Here is a 19656-nt window from a genome sequence, read left to right as displayed (position 1 = left end):
CCCTCAATGACTGAGCTCAGTTTATCGAACACTAAGTTAAAGCAGTTAGTATGACAGAAAATAATGATGACAACTGGTTTGCACAACTTTTTTTGGTTGGGACATAAGATGGTCTCTTTGAATGTATGTGTTCAATTAATTTGCTTCATATCTGGATTTATACGCATAGAGAACTGCTGTCACCACACTGAGGGAAAACAAGACATGAGCTTATGAAAAAGAAAAGGTTAGTATTGGATTTGGGTCAGACAGGGAGGGGGAAATTGAATGACAATAGAGAACACGACTACTTTATAGTCCATTGCTAAGAAGCGGGGTATAAGGAAACACTGGACAATAATACTGAACATGCAATAAATAAAGAACTCCAGCCTAGAAGAATTTCCTCGAGGTAGAGTGTTTTTAATGGGTTGTCCTCAACTTGGAGCTCCTTTTCCTCTGTGATCTTAGAGTGCTGGTTTATTCACCTTGAGCTGTGATACACTATTTCCTTTTTAAGTTTGGCATGTCTCACCTAGAAATCCCTTGCAAACCTGCCATCTTTAGGGCCTGCCACTGGATCCTTCGATGTAACTGCCTGTCGCTGTGTAAGTTATAGTCCAGACCGAGTCATTAACTAGCCAGGCAACTTGGAGCCAGTCACCTGACCTCATCACACCTGCATTTTCCCAACTTGCAATATGACAGGATTAAGCTTTGCCCTAAGACAGTGGTCGGCAAACTGCGGCTCGGCAAACCGTGGCTCGAGAGCCACATGCGGCTCTTTGGCCCCTTGAGTGTGGCTCTTCCACAAAATACCGACTTCTGCGCATGGGCCACGAAGTTCAATCGCACTGTACGTGGCGCGCCCGCACGGGGGATTTTGTGGAAGAGCCACACTCAAGGGGCCAAAGAGCCGCATGTGGCTCGCAATCTGCAGTTTGCCGACCACGGCCCTAAGAGCTCCTTCTAGCTTATTTTTCTTTCCACTTTAGCATTTTATCATTTTATACAGCTGAGGAAGGGAACAGATTTTCACAGAAACGAAAACTTTTTTTGAAACGCTTTTATATATACAAGCATTTTTCAAATCATTTTCCTCTTATTCTTCAGGTATGCAGTAATTTCAACAAACACAGTAATATCAAACTCTCATCAGAGGAATTGGCAAAAGTTTGGATTATGAGGTAAATGGTTCAACAATGATAGAAAATTAGATAAATTTCACATTTATCTTGTTATATGATCTGGCTAATTTCCAAAAATTCTTAACTGGAGAGTGAAAAGATTTTCTTTGAGATACACCCTGCAGAGGCAGAAATAACAACTCCCTCATAACGCAGCATTTGGTCGGCAAGATGAAGAGACTCCAGGTATAAAAAGGCCAAGACGGGCAAAATGCTAGAGCATAGTGATTCCGCTCTTTCTTTAAATCCATTTGCCCCAGTCAAAGCACATCCCTGTTGTTTGATGTCTAAAAACATAACCTGCACAATTCATAAAATGATGCAGATTTCGAATTTAAAAGATATATTATACACCTGTAAACAAATTTACTTCTATACCTTTTTTTTGTTTGTTAATTGTTGCTACAAATGAAAAATGAATGTTGATGATTACTTTATATGCCAAAGTTAATGGAAGACATGAATACAAAGCAAATCATTTCTAAGTCAAAATGTCCTTCATTAATAAATGAATGTATTCTAGTACTATTTGCATTCAGAAGGCCAAAACTTTAAAAGACATTTAAACTGGTTGCCCCCATTCCCCCCAAAAAAGGTACTATGTGGTTTCCTTGAACAAGACATCATACACTTATCTTAATAAAATATGCATAGTTGATCATTTTAACACTCTGATCATTCAACATTTTGCTGTTTTATTGTGAAGTGAATTTTTAATAAATAGAATTCCATTCAATAGTGGCAATTCCTCATGAATAATTTAAGATGCTGATCATGAAACTACATCTTCCCCTTCTTTACTTTGTATTAGGCCCAGCTGTGGGGAGTGGGTCAGCAGACTGCCCCAGGCTGACAGCTGTCTCAGAGTTCCCCTCCATTATAGAACACCTCACCTGAGGTTTCACCTTAATTAATCCAGTAAGGGGGGGGGCGGGGCGGGTTCAGGGAGGTAGAGGGTAAAGGGAACATGCAGGTGGGAAATGCCCTGGGCTGTGTTGGGCCTGTACCTCAGTGTGACTTCTTTCTTACCCAATCCTGCTTCCTCCTAATTCTCTTCAAAGGACATTGAAACCTAGTAAAGCTGGCACCCCTAGCTCTGTCTCACTACTATGGGAAAAACAAGCTGTGACAATAATATAAAGGGGCCTAAAGATGTAATTAGTAAAAGGAGGCAAAATGATTACAGCATGAGACAAACTGAAGCACATACTAAGCCCTCAATAAAATGTTTCCTGACTCGAACTCTGCAGGAAGAAAAGCAAATGGACGTGGTAACTGTGTAGTATTTCACTGAGAGAGGGTGTGGTCTGATAAAAGAGGATGAGAGGATGGAGTAGAAAATAAGTCCAAGAGCAATAATCTTGCCTTTAGAACGTAAGCTCCTTGAAGTCATACATTTCGCTATTCAAAGCTAAGTCACATGACCCCTCCTACCTGCAAAGGAGGATGGAAGACATCTACCTGCATAAAATTCAGGAAGTTCTGTTACTAAAAGAGGGAATGGGAGAATGGATAACGGGGTACAGTCAGCATTCTCTGACACAGAGAATCCACTTCTGCTTTTACCACAGCATCCTGTCTGTGCATTTATTTATAATATGGTAACAAATAATATGTTCTATTCTTAAGCTTATCTTTATTCACATGAGCTGACCTTCTGTCAAAATAAAAAGAGTAAAGTGAATAAGTAATGGCAATATAAGAATATATCCCACTGACTAAAATACAAATCCATGAATCCACACTTAATAAATAAATGAGTGGAGGAATAAATAAGAAGAAAAAGATGTTCCCTACAGCACAATAGCAATTAATACATCATTAAATAATTAGAAAATTACCACTCGGCAACCATCAGGGTGACGGGTATATGGGAGTTCTTTGCACTATTTTTTTAGTAGGTTTACAACTTTTAAGTAGGTTTGGAATGGTTTAAAAATAAACATAAATTTTTAAAAATATCACTTCATTGGCTGCATAAAATCCTACATCATTTGCAAGATTTTTTCTTTTTCTCGGCAACTTGCATCATGCGTAGTTTATCAGAAAAGCTGTGAAAGGCACTGTCTGTTACTGCGCCAGTGGACAGGAATAAACATTAGTATTAAGTGGAGAATGATGCCTGAATGAAGATTAATGGTACATGGGGCCAGTTCATTAGTGAGTATTTTTGTGCTAGAATGACTTTTATGTCCTTATACAATCTTACCTGTGGAGCTGCCTATTTTTTTAAGTTAACTCATACTGTCTCTTTTAATGTCAGTACTATTATTATCTTTTTTTCACAGATGATGAAAATGAGGCTTAGAGCTGTGAAGCTGTGATTCATAATAAGGCCCTTTCACCATACCTGAGTTTATGCTAATGAAGTGACTCTTGGGGGGCAGGGGCTGGTTGTCAGAGGAACCAACATTAGAGCTGAAGCTTTTAATCTCTGAGGAGCGGAGAGGGTCTAAGGGTTGAGATAATCACCAATGATCAGGGACTTAATCATGCCTATATAATGGGGCCTCCATAAAATATCTAAAACAAACAGGTTTAGAGAGCATTAAGGTTGGTAAATGCACCCAAGTTCTGGGAAGATGTCACACCCAAAACTCCATAAGCATAGAAGCTCCTGTGCTGGGCGCCCTTCTGGACTACATCTTATGTACCTCTTCATCCAGCTGTTCATTTGTATCCTTTATAATATCTTTTATAATAATCCAGAAATAGTAAGTAAAGTGTTTCCCTGAGTTCTGTGAGCCATTCTACCAAATTATCAAACTCAAGGAGAGGGTCTAGAGAACCCTTGATTTATGGCCAGACAGTCAGAAGTACCCAGACTTGCAATTGGCATCTGAAGTGGAAGACAGTCTGTGACTCTGAGCTCTTAACCAGTGGGGTCTGTACCAATTCAGTGTCAGGACTGAGTTAAACTGTAGGGCACCCAGTTAGTGCACACACGGAAGTAGAGAATTCTTTGGTGTGAAGACCCGTAGATTTGGTATCAAATTTTAAAATACATGATCTAAATAATAAAGTATTTGAGCAAAATGAAAGCTATCTCATTCTTTTAGATTCATGACAGACATGCTTATTGAGAGCAATAAAGAGTTGAAAGAAAAAAAAACTGCTACATGAATCCCTCCTACCTGCGTCTGCCTCATTGCCCGTTCCACTCGGCGCGTGCTTCCTCTCTCAAGTTTTGTCCGCAGGATCAAGGCTGATGTCTGAATGGCCCAAAACTTTGGTTGTGAAAGCAAACACTGATGGAGAAAAATAAATAAGATAAAACTCACAGAAAGAAGGAATAAGCTGGGGCGATCCCACTCTGAATAGAACAAAATAAATTATTTCAAAAATATCAGCGTACAGCTGAATGCAGATTTGAAAATCACAGTGAAAAATAATAAAACGTGTGCTTTCAAATATTCTTGTGAAGAATATGGTCATTGGAGCAGAGTCATTACTTAACCTGGTTGACTCAGTCTATTGACTAAATCACTTAAAGAATAAATCATAATCTTCCAGATAGTTAATCTAAGCAGTAAAAATATATCAGACCTTAAACTAATAAATCTTTTTATTTCACAGATTACAATATATGCGAGAAAATAAACTACATAACAATAAATGTAGAGGGAGTGGGTGGAGGTAGTAAAGGGAAACTGTTAAAGGGATAGCGGAAGAAGAAGAGTAGGCAAAGAATACACAAATACAAGTAAAGGAAGAGAGTGCAAAGAAGTGTTCACTAATTCATCCGAGCACCTGCTCCGTACAAGGCAGTGCACAAAAGGCCCCAGGGACAGGGTGGCAGGCAAGACAGACAAGGCCCCTGACCTCACAGAGCTTACACTAATGCAGTATCTGTTAGGTAATCTTATTCTCCTATAACTAACTCTGCAAACTAAACTATTTTTATTTCCTTAAAATATAGTTTACAAGACTAGTGCACAACCTTATCTTGTTAGCCTCCATTACTTAAATCTACAGAGTGAATTTACCAACATAATAGGTGTATATGGCACTATAAAGACCTAAAGAAAATAGGAGACATTAAAAAACTAATTCTTTAAAATGTGTAACACTATTTGACAGGAGATTTTATTATAAAATATGATTTCAAGAATTTCCAAAAGAAAGAACTGTTTTCACTCAGTAAACCTGCAAACAGATTCTACTACCTACAGTGGGTGGTAGCACTGCCTTTTTCTCTTCCCCCTATTCAGGGGACTGCCATCCGCAGCCTCCTGACAAGGGGACACACAGCACTCAGCAGGGGCTCTGCGGAACAATGGGAAAGTCTCCAGGTCAGGAAGAGCTGGACTGGAATCCCAGCTCCACCAAGTGTGGTGATTAGCTGCGTGACCTTGGGAAGCTACTTGACCGCCCTGGTCTACTTTCCTTCTTTGTAAACAGGAATAGCCATTCCCGAATCTCACAGGGTTGTGAAGATTAAATACGAATTGGTGAAGCTTCACAAAGCCTCCCAGGTGCCCACACAAAGCACACGAGCCCCTTCCCAGACTCCTCCTACTACCCTTTCTCTCACCCTTAACAGAAAATCACCACCCAGAGTGGGTACAGGTGATGGCGCTAAAGTCTGATGGGGGTTCGGGACACGCTACCCCCAACTAAGGGATCTTGGTATGTTGAATATTTAAGGTGAAGGAGTCTGAGAAAGCTGAAGCAGGAAGCTCTCTCTGACCCCGCCCCTAGCCTTCTCCCCTGAAACAGCTCATATGAGAGGTGCCTTCTCTGTTAACCTTCGGAAGGAGCTTCCTGGCTTCTGAAGACAAATGGGAGCTAAGAAGAATCCCAGCAAACAGGTCTCACTAAGATCCCCCAGTCTACTGCCCTTCCTCCTGCCCTCTGACCGCTCACATTCTCCCCTGATGCCACTCTTCATCAAACCTCGCATAAAAAATACTCGGTTAATCAACTGTTTCTTCAGGTCATTTCTTCATGAAGGCTCCCATGTCATGCAAAGCCAATATTAAATTAATGTGTGTGCTTTTTCTCCTGCTAATCTGTCTTCATCAGTTTAATGATCAGACCCAGCCTGGGACCCCAAGTGGGTGGAAAAAAACTTCCTTCTCTTCACCTCCAATCGCACTGATCACTTTACCAACAGCATTGCCACACACGTATTACCTGGGGGCTTGCCAAGTTAAGGCCAAGCTTTCAGAAGGTTTGCACACCAAAAGCGGGGAGAAATTTTCCTCAGAAAAACAACAAAGTCAGACTGTTTTCTATGCTGGCACGAGAACAAGAGTTTGCCTGATACTTTCATGTGAAGGGCAAGCAAGACATTCTCACTAAACACTGAAAGTAAAAAGCAATCTGGCAAATAGACATTTGAAAAGCTTTTAAAGGAAGAAATGACTGGATAATGATATCACTGAAGAATGCATTTATCTTATAGCCATTTGGCTGGGAGATATAAAGACTTGGGAAAGGCTTTCTGAAAGGAGGTAGCAGCGAGGCTAGACTTAATTTATTTTATAAAACACTTCTGCTCACAAGGTAAAAATCAATCATGATACAAGACACTAGGTAAAGAAAAAGAAATCTAAACAGGAGATACGCTACAATGCTCTACTGACTTATGAAGAAAATTATATATTTTTTAAAAATTTTAGTCTAACAGTTTATCAAGCAAACCAACAGAGAGAACACCAACCAAACTGCTAGAACCTAAGCAGCAGGACAGCCAGCTGGTGAGGACTCGAGCTGTAATCTGTCCAGATGGATGGGTGAAATTGATCCACAGTCTCTACCATGTCCCAACGAGGGTTACTGCTCTCATTCCACTGGTTTTGACCTGAAAATGACCACACACTGCCCCTGCTGGCTCTGTCTCACTTTCAGGTCTCAGCTTAAATGCCATCTCCCCCCACCCCCCCAAAGTGACTCCATCTCTCCCCAGTGATTCTCTACCGCTGCATCCAATTTGGAATATTACTCAGCCTTCTAAAGGAAGGATGTTCTGGTACACATGGATGAACCCTGAAGACATCAAGCTAAGTAAAATAAGTCAGACACAAAGGACAAATATTTTATGATTCCAATTGCATGTGGTACCTAGAATAGTGAAACTCATAGACAGAAAGCAGAATGGTGATTGCCAGAGGCTGGGGGTGGAGGGTGGGGGGAAGGGGATGAGGAGATAATGTTTAATGGGAGGGTAACATATTATTTACTTATTTGACAAATATAACACACACTATGTGCTGGCAAGGCACTAGGCAATGTGCTTTACAAACAATAATGGTATCTTCTGATAAAAAAGAAGTGCTTAATATGAATAGAGTCCATATTTTTGTTTTATGGTTAGAGCTTTCTTTTCCTGTTTGTCCTAAGTTCTCTAAGATATTCTATATTTTTCCTCTGAAAGCTTTATAGTTTTCACTTTTACACATTCATTCTGAAATTGATTAGTGCATGGATAATACTACATAGGGGTTAAGACGGCTTTCTTTATATGAATACAAATCATCTGGTTTATTGACAAGCTTACCCTATCCCCATTGTATTGCAATGCCAACTTTGTCGTAAATCAGAAGTAAATGCATGCGTGGGTCTGTTTCTGGACTCTCCATCTGTTCCACTGATTGGTTTGTATTTCCTTATGTCAAAATGTCTTAATTAAGTGTTTCTCAAATGTTAAAGTACATAAGCATAACCTAGATTGTTAAAACACAGACTCGTTGGCCCCAACCCCATAGATTCTGATTCTGGGGTTGAGGTGGAGCCAGAGAAATTCCATTTCTCACAAGTTCCCAGGTGACACTGAGGCTGCCAGTCCAAGGACCACATATGCTGAGCGATCTCTTAACTAACCCAGTGTCCTCCTGGGGCTGCTATCGGGCAGTGTTGGTGCTTGGGTGCTGCTCTTCAGCTCTGCCATACCTATTCTTAGTCCATGTGAATTTCAAAGTCAGCTGGAGTTCCACAAAACCAAAAAACAATAGCAACAACAACCAAAAAATCGAACTGCTGGAATTTTGTTAGGGGCTACTTTAATTATGTAGGTTAATTTTAGGAGACTTGAAATTTTAAAACACTGAGTCTTCCATGAACACAGCACATCACTTCAAGATATGGCACCTGAGCTGACTCTAGGACTCAGACAAAAAGAGAAACAATGGTCATCTAACATCTGAGGAAACTATTAACTACTTGGAATGAAAAGGTCAATGGATACTGTTTTACTTCACACTAAAAAGTGAATTTTAATATCATGACACTATACACACACACACACACACACACACACACACACTAGTGGCCCGGTGCATGAAATTCATGCACGGGGATGGTGGGGTGTCCCTCAGCCTGGCCTGCACCCTCTCCAATCTGGGACCCCTTGGGGGATGTCCGACTGCTGGCAGTCAGACATCCCTCTCGCAATCCGGGACTGCTAGCTCCTAACCACTCACCTGCCTACCTGCTTGATTGCCCCTAACCTCTCTGCCTGCCGGCCTGCTCGCACCCAATTACCCCTCCACCAGCCTTCTTGCCCCGAACTGTCCCCCCTTGCTGGCCTGATTGCCCCCAACTGCCCCCCCCCGCCAGCCTGATCACCCCCAAATGCCCTCCCCTCCTGGCCTGATTGCCCCTAACTGCCTCTGCTTCAGCCCCACCACCATGTCTTTGTCTGGAAGGACGTCTGGAAGGTCTCCTGGAAGTCTCCCGGTCTAATTAGCATATTACCCTTTTATTAGTATAGATATATATAATACATATATATGCATTATTTTCTTTAGCTAACAATTTCTGAGTACATCTAACACAACCCACATTCCCAGAAAAGTGGCAAAGAAAAGTTTGTAACACCATCAAAGAAGATCTGGAGTGTTGTTTCTATTAAAACCAAATTTCCTTTTCATTCTTATCACTGCACATTTCACATGAGCTTCTTCCAGAGGTCACAGGGGTCTGGTGTGTGAAGACAGCCAGTCTGCCCCTCTGAACACAAGGAGCTTCCAGAGAGCTGCTTTTCCACACATAAATCAAAGCTGACTCAGGGCCCTCCTTGTGGGTGCAAGATTGTAGGGCTGTTACAATAAAGCCAAATCGGATGATGCCCACCCAAGTCAGGCTGACCTTACAAAACAAGGAACAAAGAAATACTATAAAAAGCAGAACCACTCCCCTTCGTAATGATCTATTTAAAAGAGCATTCATTGTTCAAATCAGTACCAAATGACAAGAAGTTTAAATTCCAAATTTAGTCTATAAATTATTCCCCTGAAGTGGAACAGCAGTCCAATCCCCTATCCTTGTTCTCTAGACCATTTAAAATCCGTCTCAAATCTATTTTCCCCAAGACTCACTATTGGCCCAAACAAATCTTCCATCTCAGCTAAAGGAACCCAGTGCAGCTCACCCCTTCCCATGTCCTTGCCTTTGCTCCTGCTATCACTCCATCTAAACCCCAACTGTCGTTCAAGGCCTGACTCAAATCCCTGCTTAATGAACAAAGCCTTCTTTGACTGCTCTGTCCCCAATATGTTCTCCTTTTCCGAATGGTTAAGGGATTTATTTATCTGTGCTATCAATTTGTAGTTTAAACTGCCTGGTATTGCTAATTGCATTATCCTAAGTTTATCTGATCTTGGCTAAATTAAAAATTCTATGAAGGCAAGTCCTATGTTTTATACCTTCATTTCTCCCACCATATCTAGTAGCATTCGTGGCAAATCCGGAGATTCTGGATCTGCTGGTACAACACTTTCAAAGCTCTTTCCTATCTCTGCAAATTTTCATACAGAAGGCAGACACCAGAGAGATCAGCTGCTGGCCACTTGGCTACCTCAACAAGGCAGGTCTTCTGCGTTCTGGAGGCGCCAGTTCATCAGCATGACCAGAGGTACCCTTCACACTGTCATGAAAGCAGACCTATTTAAAACATAAATATTATTTTCAAACTGAATTTTTCATCCTTCAACACCATGTTACTTCATAATGTCAAAAGACCTGAGAGCGTTTGCTTCGATGATGGCCAAACAGAAGCACGCAGCCATGAGTCTGACAAGACACCTTAATATTAAATGTGCCATCTTTATAACTCCTACCTATTTCTCCTGTCTGGGGACCATAAGCCCCACTAACGGGTTTTCTTTCTTATATTACTGCTCTCCAATCATCACTGATTCTGCTTCTCACCAGCTTGATGAAATACAATGAGATTCACTTTAAAAGTATGTATGCAATGAAATCAGTACTGTTGAATCTTTAAAATGGTTTATCAAATAACATTTAAATGATTTTCTATTGCTAAAAATAGTTTTTAGATTTTTTGTTATTTGATATGCCAGAAGCTTAAAAGTAACTAAAATCTAAGTTATAAAGTATAATAACATAAACACCTGTGAATATGCTCCTATATGTATGGTAATTCCTTGAGAAAGCACAAAAATAATAAGTTATAGTTCAAAAGCCAATAGAGAAATAGAAGAGACTTATTTTTCCTTGTCTCTCTCTCTGCCTGAAAGTTATCTTAATTATTAGTTCTTGATGGGAAAATGAGGAAAAAATAGCCTGATTTTGTCTTAAAAAAGGAGTATGCTTCATACTGAATGTGAAGACTGAGCAATTTCCTATTGAGAATTTGTTCTTCATCTTCTACATTCTTCCCACTTAACACATTAGGGAGTATGTTGTGCTGCTCTTCTGAAGCTGACGATGCAGACAAAACTACATGGAAACCAAAAATCTCTGGTGATAAACTAATCAATCTTACATATGAGAGCTCTAAATAATATATATGCATTTCCGCCTTTAGGATATTCTTAGTGACTTTATTGAAATATAAGATAGATATGATTCAATAAAACCATGATTTAGGGCAACGTTTGATCTATTTTGACACCTATATAACTACCATGAAATCAAGATATACAAAATTTCCATTAATCCAGAAAGTTCCCTTGCACCCTTCTGCAATCAATGTGACCTATGTTCTACCATTATGGTTTACTTTTGCCTATTTTAGAATTGCAATTAAATGAAATCATACAACCTATTTCCTTTAACTCAAAATCAGGTTTTTTCAGATTCACCTACACTGTTACATGTTATTAGTAGTACTTCATTTCTTTTTATTGCTGGGAATTATTTCTTTAGGTGGATATAAGGCAATTTATCATTCACTTATTGATGGACATCTGGGTTGTTTCCAGATTTAAGCTATTATGGATTGAATAGCTGTGAACATTGGTATGTAAGTCTGATAGATAAATACCTAGAAGGGGAATTGACTATATGAGAAAATGCCAAATTGTGTTCCAATGTGGTTGTATCATTTTACATTACATTTGCAATGTATGAGAGTTCCAACTATCCTACATAGTATTATAAGTCTTTAAAGTGGCATCTTGTTGTGGTTTTAATTTGCATTTTCCCAATGATTAATGCTATTAAGCCTTTTTCATGCTTTTATTGGTCATTCCTGTATCTTTGGTGGAGTGTCTGTTCAAATCATTTGTCCATTTTTAATTGCTTTGTTTGTCCTATTATTATTATTGAGTTGGAAAGAGTCTTTATTTATTCTGGATACAAGTCCTTTACGAGATATATGTACTGTGAATATTTTCTCCCAGTCTGTGCCTTGTCTTTTCCTTTTCTTAATCATGTCCTTCAAAGAGCAGAAGGTTTTAATTTTAATGAAGTCCAATTTATCTTTTTACCCAATTTTTTTTTATGGTTCATGCACTTAGTGTCCTAGTTAAAAACTGTTCATTACCCCAGTATTACAACAATTTTACTTTAAGAAAACATGAGAAAATTGTTGTAACACTGGGGTCAATGATTTAGGTTAACAGTTGTCTTTTACATATAAATTTCCTTTGTGATTTCTTCATTGATCCATGGACTAAGTATGTTGTTTAATTGTTTGGACTCTAAATATTTTGAGATTTTACAGATATCTAATATTTATTTAAGTCAAATTTAATTCTGTTGTAGAAAGAGAATATATTCCTTATGGTGTTTATTTTTATCCATTGAGACCTGTTTTACTGGCCCAGCATATGGTCTTGCCGAACATACCATATATACTTGCAAAGAAATATATTCAAATAACAACTGGCTCTCCATAACTAGGGATTCCACATCTGTGGATTCAACCCATCATGAACTGAAAATATTCTTTAAAAAATGTTATGTTGTTGCTGACTTCTAACATGTAGTTACGTCTATGAGGGTTGTGTCTATACTGAACATTTACAGACTTACTTTTCTTGTCATTATTCCCTAAACAATACTGTATAATAACTACTTCCACAGCATTTATATTCTATCAGGTATTATAAGTAATCTGGAGATGATTTAAAGTATACAAGATGATGTGTGTAAGTTATATAAAAATACTATTTTATTTTACATAAAGGGCTTGAGCATCTGCAGATTTTGGTATCCATGGAGGACCCTGGAACCAATCCCTGGCAGACACCTAGGGATGACTGTATTATGAGTGCACTATTCTATAAATACCAACTAGGTCAAGCTGGCTGGTAGTATTGTCCAAATTATCTATGTATTTACTCATTGTCTTTGTCTACTTGCTCAGTCAATTGCTGAGGATCATTATCAATAAATGCCTATTAAATTTAAATACAGAGTAACATTTTGGAAGACAAGCATTCAAACAACAAAGAAAATCAAAATTCTGAACTATGCCACTTAATACGGAACATGTCATCATGTAATGCTAACACAAACTATCGGAAGTGTTGTGACTATCCTACAAAGTTATATCACCTACCTTAAAAAATTAAAATTAAGAAATGACTATGCTCTAGAAAAAAAATAGGTGATCATTTAAATCTGTAAAAGTGGTTAGCAAACTATTTTATGTTCATAAGTATTTATTAATAGGTTTAAAATTAATAGCAGAAAGAGAAAATACACAGAAGGTAATGTGTAACTTCCAAAGATCTTTCTTTTTCCTTTTTTCATTTCCAGTGACCTCGGGGTTTTGGGCAGACAGTCAGAGGGCAGGCTGCCAATATCAATTCACACTTAAGCAAAACTTTTGCCAATTAAAACTGAAACACCTGTCTGAATTAACAAAATTGTTCCCATTTTCAACAATGAGAGGAAATTAAAAGCATTACTGAATGTAACTGACTTGGCTCATCTGAAAGGAAATAACGTAGATAACAGCTAATTTTAAATTATCAAGCCGATACGACATAAAGGCTCTCTAATACAGATTGGGTTATTTTTACTATGACTCATTCAGTTTTCCTGAAACGTGCGGATATATCTCAGGAATAGCACTACATAATGACAACTAAAAAAAAATAAAGTACTCCTTTTAAGACAAACTTCTGACACTGCTGAATTAAAACATTTTCCCAACACATCTCACATATATTTCAACATGCTGCAGCAACATGAAAACATTGGCAAAAACTTCTCCAAAAAAGAGATTACATTGTAATAAACTTTAGGACAGTTCATTAAAATTGAATGAAATCATTGTATTAAACTTTAGGACAGCTCATTAAAATTGAATGAAATTCAGGACCAATAAGCCATTCATTTGTTTATTCAATAAATATTTACCAAATGTCCAATAACGATGTCCTGTCCCTCTAATGTTTACAAAAGTGTCTGGTGGGAGTATTAAGACTTCTGTTGTACTTGCTCTTCTATCAGCAAAAGAAGACACCTCATAATCTCAGTAGTTCACAACCCCAGTCCCAGGCCGCCAACACTGCTACAGAGCGGGTAATGGCTGCCCAGCAAGAAAGGGGATGCTACTTCTTTCCTCTCTGTCCCCTTCTCTTCCACATCTATGGCCAATTCCAAACAGGTCTTATCCACTTAAAAATCCTATTCCTTTAGTCTGGCCGGTGTGGCTCAGCTGGTTGGGCATCGTCCCATGCACCAAAAGGTTGCCAGTTCCATTCCCTGTCAGGGTACATGCCTGAGTTTCAGGCTCCTGCACTTTAGCCCCAACCTGTATTTCATTCATTCTCTTATTCTCCATACATTTATTGAGTAACAACTATGAGTAAAGCCTTAAAGCATAGTTCCAGGCCTTGTAGAAGACCCAGAGAAGAATAGAACCCAGCCACTAAAACTGGGAGTTTATAGTCTTATGGGGAAGATAGAACATATACATAAGTAATTATAATGTAAGCCCAAAGATGATTCTTGCTCAAAGAAAAGCACAGACAAAAGTTTACGAGTTCAGAAGTGGGGTAGCACCTAAAAGAGTTCCCTCGTACCTCAAATACTCTTTTGGAGTCATAAATAATAGATTACAAACAAAAGATATTTATATAAAGATATGTAGTTATATAAGATATCAATGTCAATGAAACTCTTCATTAATACCAGGAGCCACTTCTAATTCAGTATTATCCAGTGCAGTATCATGTACAAAGCAGGGATAAGAGGAAGTACTGATAGATGAAGGAAGAGTTGACAAGGGCTGATGAGGGTTTTTCTGCTGTATTCTGTGTACTTTCTTTGGGATTAAAAAAAGAATGAGGTGGTATAGAGCCCAAAGTACATATGGGCTCCTAAAAGCTCTCCTCACACATAAGTTCCTTGCCCTACTTCTTACCAATTAAAGATTTACCTGGGATTCACACACTCACCTCTTTAGGCCTAGCACTAGGAAGCACTGTGATCAAATAGCTTTCCTCCAAAAGGAAATCAGTCCTTGGGTCAGTTCTGATTTGGAAATGACCTCGAGGAGGAGAGCAAAATATATATGTGTGTGTGTGTGTGTGTGTGTGTGTGTGTGTGTGTGTGTGTTACAAAACCCTTAAGGGAATAGTATGAAACTTGAATTGATGACCTTGACCTTCACTGTAAGCCAGGAAGGATGAGTTAATGAGCATCAGAAGTTATCTGCCGGAAGCCGGTCCACCCTTGCTGCTTGACACAGTTGCTGCAGGGAAGAAACATCTGCACAGCATATGTTTCAAGGGACCTGGCGTATATGGCATACTGTTCTTAATATGTTTGCTCCCCTTCTTAGCGCTATGTGTTTTAACCAAGGTCACCTCTCCGAGAAAGGTTGTTTCCCCAGGTGGGGATTTTTTCCCTGGAGTTAGGGATTAACAGGACTAAGGAAGAGAATAAATCAGTGAAACCCCCAAGTGTTACAGAAATACCATGTACTACTTATGAAGAACTTGGACTAAGACTGTTGGCAATAAATTTGGGACTTGTTGGGCCCACATCCCCAGGGGTCTGCCCACCAGGGAAAGCACCAAAGCCTATACCCCTGGAGACTCACCGACACAGGGCAGTCCCAGGGAAGGCAAGCAGCGAGGCTGGGAGGACATAACCTTTACTGGGTAGGATAATCTCCTTCAGTCACTTCCTTGTAGCTTATCAGTAGAGCAGTGACCTTGGAATAGCCCTTATAATGGAACACAGAGATTAACCTAGACAGGATTAAACTCAACAGAACTAGATTAACAAACGCCCTAACCTTTGGAATAGAATGGATAGGATTAAAATCAACTGGTATAAATACAGATGTAACAGGACAATAAAGACAGAACCTGGCTGGAGAACCTGGCTGGAGAACCTGGCTAGAGAGCCTGGCTATGCTGATCATCTGAATACTGCTGTCTCTGTGTCATTCCTTCTTCACCGACTCCGTCCACACCTTTGGGAACCCCTGGACCTACTGGGGCTGGACCCCAACAGTTATCTTCAGAAGCACCTCACAATTTAGAGGAACAATGGGAAAAGAAATAAAATATTATAATAATAGAGAATCACAAAAGAAGTAGAAAAAGAAAGGTTTAAAAGAGAAGAAATATACTCCCACCCCAAGAAAAGCTAAAAAGAAAATTAAATGTTTGAATGGAAATAGAGTATTTTAATGTCTTTTCAGGATAACTATGGATGGTATATGTTCCACAATAAACTGCTTATGAGACCAGACCCGAGAGGATGTTGCTACCGACCATCCTCCCCAAGAGAGGCCAGCAGGAACACTTTCTATCATATGCTACATCCTGTTTACCTCGGTCATCAGAAGAAACCCAAGAGTCCTAGTCATCATTTATCAACACTTGTCCCCCTCCAGCTCTGACTCCTTACACTGCCTTACACTGACTCAAGCTGCCTTACACTGACTCAAGCTCAGCACCATTCCAGAGCCCCGCATCCTGCCCTGGGCCTCACTTCATGCTGACGTGAGGTTCAACAGCATCTTCTCACTGAGACCTTCCCCACCACCTTGTCTAACACTACCATCCAGGTCCCATTTTTATCCCCTTACCCTGCTTTATATTTCTCCTGTGCACTTCTATTAAGTATGTATTTCTCTCTTTGTCTACTGTGTATTTCCCCCTCAAGAATATAAATTGATGTAAACTCCTAGAAGACTGTCCACTGCTGAATCCCTGATGACCAGCACAATACCTAGTACATATCAAGTTTTCAATAGATATTAGCTGCATAAATAGATGGGAAGTGCATAATAATTTTAATGTATCTTTTTAAAAATGTTTGTAACACTTTACTTGTCAAATTCCTGATAGCATATGTAACAAGTAAATAAGGAGATTTTTACATAGTAATCTAAACACAGACATGCTATAATGATAAACACCAAAGATTTCTAATAAGTGGGAAAATAAAAAGGGCACCCCGAGGACTCAAAGGATTAACATCCAACCAGTTCCAAAGCAATATGTAGAAAACAGTCACTTGCAAAATTTATATTACAGTACAAAGTAAGCGAGCTTTTCTTTCTATCAGATAAAATACTTTATTTTTGCCTTATCTGAAAAATAACTAAAGGAATAAAACATTAGAATTCTAGCATGAGTCTCAACCATGATATAAAAATGTCTTTGAAAAAAAATTATGTATCTTAAGCGTCTTGTGTTCATTAAAGATGTGCGTATCCTCTTTCTCTCCCTAAAGCTAAAAGGATACTGAGTGACCCTTTCATCTGTGATCTTTCCCTTCTTGAAAAGTTTTCTTTGATCTCAAATCCTCAAACATCTATTACTCTTTCCTTTTCACTGCCATTTTCTCCAACTGTGGTCTTTATCAACTTTGTTTTCTCATACCCCATTCCCTCCTTAATTCTCTAGAATGACTACCCAGATAGTCCACTGAAACTGTCCTTAGAGATAAGTAATGCACTCCAATTATCAAAGCCCACAGCCTTTTCTCCTGACCCTCTACACTGTTGAATGCTGGCAAGCACCCCTCATGCTCGACACCACCTCCCTCCCCAGCCTCTATAGCCCATGCTCTCCTGGGTTTGGCTCCTAGCTCCCTGAAATCCTCTACTCATCACACCCAGGTAGGCAATACCCTGGCTTTTACAACAGAGCTGTATACTAGGTAGGCTTTGGAGTGAAAATTCAAACTTTTGCTCTGTCACTTCATTCATTCATTCAACATTGCGCACCTATTTCAATATTTATTGAGCACCTATTCTGTGTAATGCTCTGGGAACAAAAATGAACAAGAAATATTTGGTCACTGCCCTCAAAGCCAAGCAAGCACAAAGAAAAATACTTATGTTTAAATCAGCAGTAAGATAGGTGCAGTTTGGAAACTAAAATGATGAGTTTTTGTTCCCTTAATTTCCTTAAGTGGCAGTGTCCCAAGGTGAGCAATTTGAGGCAAGAATGTACCAGAGGCAAAACAATCTATAAGAAAAGAAAATGGAAAGAAGGAAGACATTACTCACCGATGTAAATGCCAGCAACTCCTCTTCAGTTAACTTATGCCCTGGGTTATTCTTTTGCATATTTGTGCTTTAAATTAAAAAAAGATAAATTACTCCTAAAATGCATGTTGCGTCTAATGAAATATAATTTTTGAAAGACAAAGTAAACTTATTTCATATATTTGAAAGCACATATTTTAATATTACTACATTATATACAAATGCAGATAGGAGTTTGCCAAAGGTAAATACAGAAAGTAGTAAAATACTGACAAATGTGCTTAGTGTACTAAATGTCAACCTAATTTATTTTACTAGGAAAAAAAGGAACCAGGGGAACGTCTACAAAATAAGTGGCTTTTAAGTTTCAAAAGTGTTAATATCATGAAAGCCAAGCAAAACTGAGCAACTGTTCCAGATTGGCCGAAACTAAGGAGATAACAACTAACTGCAACGCACATCTAGACAGGCTCCCATGCCACAGACGAGGCTCCTGGGACCCTGGCAAACTTGAATGGAATCTGAGTATTAAAGGAGAGTAAATATGAATGTTATTTTCCTGATTTTGAGAACTGTATTGTGACAATGGAAAAAAGTACGCTTGCTTGCAGGAATCACACACTAAAGTACTCCAGTGATAGAGTATCATGTTTGAAGATGATTTTCTTAAATTCTTTGCAATGCCTTGCCCTGGCAACTTTTTTCCAAATGTGAAATTACTTCAAAATAGAAAAAAATATAAGAATGAAAGAAAAAACTATTTCCACCACACATAAGGTTCTACAGTATTCAAAAATAAGTCTACCTTTTGAGATAAAAATATCCCCAGAGTTCAAAATACTCATTCTCACCTATGCTAAATATTTTATTAAGAGTCTATTTCTAGCTAAAGCTAACCAAAGAAATTCTGCTTATGAAGGGAGGAGAAGGATGAGAATACCAACTCCCAGGAGATTCCTGAGGTCTCTAATCTCTAACCTTTTGATTGGTTACCCAATTATTCTGGATCTTGAGCAGCATTACAAGATTCCCTCTTCACCCAGAACTCTTGGGACCTCCTGAATAAAGATTTCCCCAACACAAGAGAACCCACATGCAAGGTGTTCAATGTAGCCAAGCAAGTCATTAACTTACCAGATTCCAAGGATAACAGCCAGCTCTTCAGCACACAGGTTGGGCATCTGATACTGTTCACTATCTGCTAACTTTATCTCATTTAGAACAGTATCATCATTCAGCTCAAGATTCTGGTGGAATACAAAAGAAAATACTTAGACCAAAACTGTATGCAATTGATTGCTAGGGAAGGATAAAATACCTTGTTTAAAATTATACAATGTCTACCTCTGGTTAACAGGCTTTCTCTTGAAACACTTATTTGAGGACAACTTACTGTGTAGAAATAGAGGACAGGCCACCTATACCTCAGGAATACATTGACAATATCAATAGAGAATAACAGTTATCATTGCTTGAGCCTACTGTACTCTTCCTACTCTGCCTCTACACTATAAACTAAAACATCAACTCCCAACTCTATTGCTCAGCAGGCTCTGGAATGGAAAACAGTTTGAAAAAATAAAATCTGAAGATCTAGAGGACTTGATAGAATACTTGATTTTAAGAATGACTACAAAGCCAGGACAGTGTGGTACTGGAATAAAGACAGACATATATCTGAATGGAATAGAATAGAGTCTAAAATTTTAGGTCCACATTATATGGTCAGTTGATTTTCAACAAAGTACACAGGTGATTTAATCAAGGAAAGTCTTTTCAATAAATGACTGGAACAACTGGATATACCTTCAGAAAAAAAAAAAAAAGACCCTC

General features: G+C 38.8%; 1 protein-coding gene across 7 annotated transcripts in view; it reads right to left on the bottom strand.

Annotated features, from left to right (window-relative positions):
• Window positions 1–19656, bottom strand: part of TTC27 (tetratricopeptide repeat domain 27) — a 98038-nt gene that overhangs the window by 50595 nt on the left and 27787 nt on the right. For 6 of the 7 annotated variants that reach the window (XR_002830618.1, XM_023758619.1, XM_006094358.3 and 3 more), the window contains 3 exons: window positions 18958–19070; window positions 17845–17911; window positions 4301–4414 (listed from right to left, as the gene is read on the bottom strand). Coding sequence is in view for 6 of the 7 variants with exons in the window: in XM_023758619.1 (XP_023614387.1) it covers window positions 4301–4414; window positions 17845–17911; window positions 18958–19070 (294 nt within the window). In the remaining variant the exon portion in view is untranslated. The remainder of the gene's footprint in view (window positions 1–4300; window positions 4415–17844; window positions 17912–18957; window positions 19071–19656) is intronic. The other variant, XM_023758616.1, reaches the window with a different exon arrangement.

Source organism: Myotis lucifugus, unplaced genomic scaffold (genome assembly GCF_000147115.1).
Source record: "Myotis lucifugus unplaced genomic scaffold, Myoluc2.0 scaffold_134, whole genome shotgun sequence".
In the NCBI taxonomy this organism is placed as follows: domain Eukaryota; kingdom Metazoa; phylum Chordata; class Mammalia; order Chiroptera; family Vespertilionidae; genus Myotis; species Myotis lucifugus.
This window is presented reverse-complemented; position numbering and strand designations above follow the sequence as displayed.